The sequence below is a fragment of the Propithecus coquereli genome, unplaced genomic scaffold (assembly GCF_000956105.1).
Source record: "Propithecus coquereli isolate 6110/MARCELLA unplaced genomic scaffold, Pcoq_1.0 Scaffold90, whole genome shotgun sequence".
Taxonomy (NCBI): domain Eukaryota; kingdom Metazoa; phylum Chordata; class Mammalia; order Primates; family Indriidae; genus Propithecus; species Propithecus coquereli.
In genome coordinates this window covers 2,956,201-2,962,364 of record NW_012155285.1, presented here as the reverse complement: position 1 = coordinate 2,962,364, position 6,164 = coordinate 2,956,201, and the positions used below count along the sequence as shown (strand labels likewise).

Below are 6,164 nucleotides of genomic sequence, written 5' to 3'. Positions count from 1 at the left end.
CTGCTTTAACTTTGATAAATTGAAAAACCTAAATAATCTTGATTTTTAATAACTTGTTAAATATTTTTTAATCATCAGATGAAAAATCAGCACTGGAACAGAAACCTTCTAAACCAGCAGCTCCACAAGTCCCACCCAAGAAGCCTACTCCACCCACCAAAGCCAATAGTTTATTGAAATCTCCTGGAACAGTGTACCCAAAGCGACCTGAAAAACCAGTTCCTCCGCCGCCACCTATGGCCAAGTAAGTTTTACGTAATTTTAATTTAGCTTATTGATTTACCCTCCCTTGACCTAAATGGCTTTATTGCTTTTCTACATTTCGAAGTAATTTTTTTTCTTATTTTTCAAATTGACATATGAAATTGTATGTACTGATCATATACATGTTGTTTTGAAGTATGTATACATTGTGGAATGCTTAAATATAGCTACTTAACAAATGCGTTACCTAATATAGTTATCATTTTTGTGACAAAAACACTTAACATTCACTTTTAGCAGTTTTCAAGAACACAATATGCCGTTATTAACTATAGTCACCATACCATATGATAGATTTCTTAAACTTCTCTTATCTAACTGTAAATATGTATTCATGTATCCGTTGACCAACATTATCCCACTTTCCTCCCTACCTACCCCCTAGCCATCCCAGCCTCTAATGACCACCATTTTACTCTCTGCTTCTATGAGATCAGCTTTTTAGATTTCATTTATGAGTGAGATCATGTGGTATTTGTCTTTCGGTGCCTGGCTTATTTCATTTAACGTAACGTCCTCCAGATTCATTCACATTGTCACAAATGGCAGGATTTCCTTCTTTTTTATGGCCGAATAGTATTTCATTGTGTCTATATACCACGTTTTCCTCATTCATTCATTCATCCCTTGACACTTAGGTTGCTTCTATATCTTGGCTGTTATGCATAGTGCTACAGTAAATATGGGAGTGCAGGTATCTCTTCATATACTGATTTCATTTTCTTTGGATATATACCTAGTAATGGAATTGCTAGATTATGTAGTACTTCTATTTGTAATTTTTTGTGGAATTTCGATACTGTTTTCCATAATGACCGTAGTAATTTACATCACCACCTGTGTATAAGGATTCCCTTTTCTTCACATGCTTACCAATACTTTTATCTTTTTAATTTTTTTTGAAAAGTTAAAATTTATTTTAATGTTATAAATAACATCTCAAAAGATCGAAAACAAGTTTGAGAGCTGGATATATACACAAAGATCACAGGCAGATTCTGGTGATTTGATTGGAGCTTTTTTTTTTCTTAAGGCAGAGTCTCGCTGTGTCACCTGGGCCAGAGTGCTTTGGTGTCAGCCTAGCTCACAGCAACCTCAAACCTGAGCTCAAGCAATTCTCCTGCCTCAACCTCCTGAATAGCTGGGATTACAGGTGCCCCCCACCACGTCCAGTTAGGTTTTCTATTTTCGGTAGAGACAAGGTCTCGCTCTTGCTCAGGCTGGTCTCTAACTCCTGACCTCAGGCCGTCCTCCCAGAATGCTAGGATAACAGGTGTGAGCCACCATGCCCGGCCTGGAGCTTTGATTATTAAAATGCAAGAGTGAATTCTCAGGGGGCTCAGCACCATTCTGCCTGCTCAGTCCCCACACATGTGGAGACTCTTGGGAGTTCTAGTACAAATCCAGTCAGTGTCGAAACCATGACAGTGACCAGGGAACTCTTACGCATGGACCTGTCCATGCTGCTAGGCATTGAGGCGAAGGTAGTAGGAAAAGAGGTGAAGAGGGTGCATAGGCAGAAGGCCCTCACCTGCTACCCAGATAGAAATCTAGATAATCTCAGAGCAGCTGAACTCTTCCACTAGCTTTCTCAGGCCTTGGAAGTACTGACTCTGATGCTGTATCCAAAGCTGCATATGACAAGATTAGGAAGGCCAAGAAGCAGGAAGCAGAAAGGACTGAGAGACTTGAGAGAAGGAAGAAAGTGAAGCTTGACCTGGAGGCCCGGGAGTGGCAGGCCTAGGCCCAAGTGAGTGAGGAGGAAGGGGGGAGAGCCAGAGCATCAGAACACTAGAGCAAGAGATTGAACACCTTAGAAGAGTGTTCCCAGCAGCTGGAGGAACAACAGCAGAGGCTGATCCAGGAGTAGATATGCCAGGAACTTTACCAGAGGTTAAGAGGGAAGGCAGAAAATACTGAAGGCAATGGAACCCCAAACTAAAGTTAAAATAAAAGTATAAGAAAGATGAGTAAAAGGGCAGATACTCAAAGATGACGTCTTTCGGCTTTTGTAAAAGTATAGTGAGGTTCTCAAACTGGTGCTTCCCAGTAAGAAGGCAGGCAGGCACGGCTGTGGTGGAGTTTGTTACTGTCATGGCTGGGAAGCTGGCTTTCTGGAATAAAGTTGGCCTGGTTGATAACCCTCTGAAGATTTCCTCATTGGAGTGATGGCCCCAGGGTGCGGTGGGCCTCAGCTACCCAGGACCGTCAAAGGGCTCAGTACTGTCTCTCCCCATCATGTGCATGCAACAGCTGATCACCGAGATGTTGTAGGAAATCAAGGAGGGGCAGCTCACTTAGCCTCTGGCTCCAGCCCTCCCACCCTACAGCTCCCTTTGTAAACACTGCCAATAAACTTAAATGCAGGAGCAGTCTGAACATTTTGACTGAGTTAGCACTGTTGCTTGCCTTCAAATCAGTCCCTCTGTTGTTGCAGTTTAATTTTTTAAGTATTTTCCATATTTTCTCTTGAATTTAATGATTCTGTTGAGTGTTAATTTATATTGACAATAGATGAATATAAATTAACATTTTATATTAGCTAATTAAATTGCTTTTACATTTTGATTTTATTGTGATCTGTCTAGGGTAGAGGTTTACATTTATGGAAATAGTTTTACAGAACAGAAAGTAATCATTATTATGCTATAAAATCTTTAATGTTATTAAATCACAATTTTAAAAAGTCATATTTCACATACAAGTGATTTATTCATATGTTTTTCTCATTTCAGGATGAATGGGGATGTTTCTACCATTTCATCAAAATTTGAAACTGAGCCAGTATCAAAACCAAAGCCAGATTCTGAACAGTTGCCACTTAGACCAAAGTCAGTAGACCTTGATTCATTTGTAGTAAGGAGCTCTAAGGAAACAGGTAAGTCAGCATGGACCAAGGTGGTGTATTAAAAAAAGTTGTCAGTATAGTTTTCAGAAACTATATAAAATATGTATATACAGTTTGTGTGTGGATAGATTTAGTGGAAATTACATAATTGGAATTTGTTTAAAATTTAGTAGCCAAAGTAGAAAAATAAACTTGAAAGACGATAATGTAGGTAAATTTTTTATGGTTCTTCTTAGTCAGAGGTCTTACTGATTGGAGGACTGAAATGGATAAGTTTTTATAATGGTCAGAGAACTGATATGAATGTTACAAAAAGATCATCCATCCATTACTCTATCCCTTCATAATGGTATGGCCGTACTACCTAACTCAGGCAGATAGGAATACATGTTAATTTTAAAAGTTTAAAAATGAGATGGTATAGACTTTCAGTGCCAGATTAGATTATATTTAATGAGACTTTCAAAATTTCTTCTCTTATCTGGAGATACTTTTGTTTCCAATACAAGAAAATATGCTTTTTGTGAGTCTACATGTCGGCAGACTTTACTTCTTTTGCTCAATGTTATTTTTTTTTATTTATTTTTTTTGAGACAGAGTCTGACTTTGTTTCCCTGGCTAGAGTGCTGTGGCATTAGCCTAGCTCACAGCAACCTCAAACTCCTGGGCTCAAGTGATCCTCCTGCCTCAGCCTCCCGAGTAGCTGGGACTACAGGCATGCGCCACCATGCCCGGCTAATTTTTTCTATGTATTTTTTAGTTGTCCAATTAATTTCTTTGTATTTTTTTTAGTAGAGACAGGGTCTCACTCTTGCTCAGGCTGGTTTCGAACTCCTGAGCTCAAACAATTCACCCGCTTTGGCCTCCCAGAGTGCTAGGATTACAGGCGTGAGCCACCGCGCCTGGCCGAAAGTCTCCCTTTTAAAAGCATTGTACAATCTTAATTTGTAGTAATGGTTATTATTTTGTATAGTGCTTTGCAACTGTTTTTAGTTTTTTACATTTTTCAAAGCACTTTCTCATGTACTTATTTTTACAGTAACTCTAGGAAGATGCTATATTTTGTGTTTAAACAAAGTAAACTACAGACACATTGAATATCCACAATCACTTAAATCCAAAGAGAACTATTTAAATTTCCTATGCTCTTTTTTTTTCTTCTTCTTCTTTTTTTGAGACAGTCTTGTTCTGTGGCCCCAGGTAGAGTGCAGTGGCGTCATCATACCTCATGGCAACCTCAAACTCCTGGGCTCAAGGGATCCTCCTATCCTACTTCAGTCTCCCAAGTAGCTGGGATTACAGGCATGTTACCACCCCCAGCTAATTTTTTCTAATTTTTGTAGAGACAGGGTCTTCCTCTTGCTCAGGTTGGTGTAGAACTCCTGACCTCAAACAATCCTCCCACCTCAGCCTCCTAGAGTGCTAGGATTACAGGCGTCAGCCACTGCGCCCAGCCCTCTGTGATATTCTTCAAAAATTCCTAATGTCTTAATATATTTTTGGCTTCACTGTTAACATTTCATATTTACATTTAAACTTCAAAACCAATTACACTTAGATGTTTTTTTTTTGTCACTGTATTGTAAAATGTACTATTGCATTTCAAAATTTTTCAGGTGACCTTATTTTTCTTCCCTCTTTTTAGTTTGCCAGTGCAAAGGTTCTGACTTAAGTGTGACTTCTTTCAGTCTTTTAGTTTGAATACTTTGTAGATCCTTTATATTTGGATCCTGCTTGCTCTAGATGAGACTATATTCTTTACTAATTTCTGAGAATTGAGATATTGATTGTATTTTAGAGAAATCCACTGAAACATATTCAGTATGTTTTATCTGGTGATAATTTTCTTTTCTTTTTTCTTTTCTCTTTTCTTTCTTTCCTTCCTATCCTCCCTCCCTTCCTTCCTCCCTCTCTCTCTCCCTCCCTTCATTCCCTTCCCTTCCTCTCCTCCTCCTCTCCTCCTCTTCTCTTCTTCCCTTCTTCCTCCCCTCCTCTCTCCTCTCCACTCCTCCTCTCCTTTCAAGTCTTGCTTTGTCTCCCGAGATAGAGTGCAGTGGTGTCAGCCTCTCTCACAGCAACCTCAGACTCTTGGGTTCAGGCAATCCTCCTGTTTCAGCTTCCCGAGTAGCTGGGACTGTAGGCATGAGCCACCACACACCTGGCTAATTTTTTCTCCTTTTGGTAGAGATGGGGTCTCACTCTAGTTCAGGCGGGCTGGACCTCCTGACCTCAAGCAATCCTCCTGCCTCCATCTCTCAGCAGAGTGCTAGGATTACAGGCATGAGCCACCACGCCTGGCCAAATTTATTGTCAGATAAATTTTTAAAAATCCTCTCCATGTTTTTAAAAAAATATCCTGCATTCCTTTTTATTGAGCTTAGTAGGAAAAAATAAAATTTTATCAGTTCATGTTTTCTGTTTGATTTAAAATGTAGCTAGAAATTGTCTTCAAAAATAATAATTGAGGAAAGATTATTTGCACAATTTTAACTCTGGAAATAAAATATTGCCATTATATTTTTAATTTTAACATTTTTCTGGGATTTTTATCACAATTTTAAATTTCGATGGAGTCCCTTTGGGAACTGAAGGAGTAACATCTAGAATCTGTATTTATCTGTTGCTTTGTATCATTCTTAAACATGTGCTTTATTTAGCTTATCTCAAGGTAGTGGACATTTAAAAAAAAATTTAGATAAAATAAATTTTTACTTTTTAAAAAAACTTCTTCTGTACACATTCACCAACAAGCTTTGTTTGCTTTGCTACATTCCTAGTAAAAATAATACATGTTTCAAACTATTAGTGATTGAAAAGTTCTGTGTACTTGGTTCTCCGATCCTATTCTTGTCTTTCATTCATAGTCACTACTTACTCTTCATTTAAATAAACAGAGTCTTTGTGGAGTAGGGTTTGAAAACTTCTAGTTTTTTTTTTTTGTTGTTGTTGTTCTTCAAATAAACCGGGTCCTGCTCTGCACCGTGGCTAGAGTGCAGTGGCAAGAAAATTAACAGCTAATTTCCAAGCTGCTGTTCTTATTTCTTCCACTTTT

At 38.5% G+C, this 6,164-nt stretch overlaps 1 protein-coding gene and 1 pseudogene across 1 annotated transcript in view; both read left to right on the top strand.

Moving 5' to 3' along the window:
• The window catches only part of CD2AP (CD2-associated protein), a gene marked incomplete at its 3' end in the record, with an annotated part of 120,353 nt that overhangs the window by 97,937 nt on the left and 16,252 nt on the right, over window positions 1-6,164 (top strand). Inside the window, exons 12-13 of the mRNA XM_012664643.1 lie at window positions 79-244; window positions 3,000-3,142. Coding sequence (XP_012520097.1) covers window positions 79-244; window positions 3,000-3,142 — 309 coding nt within the window. The remainder of the gene's footprint in view (window positions 1-78; window positions 245-2,999; window positions 3,143-6,164) is intronic.
• LOC105826640 lies at window positions 1,686-2,538 on the top strand (annotated as a pseudogene).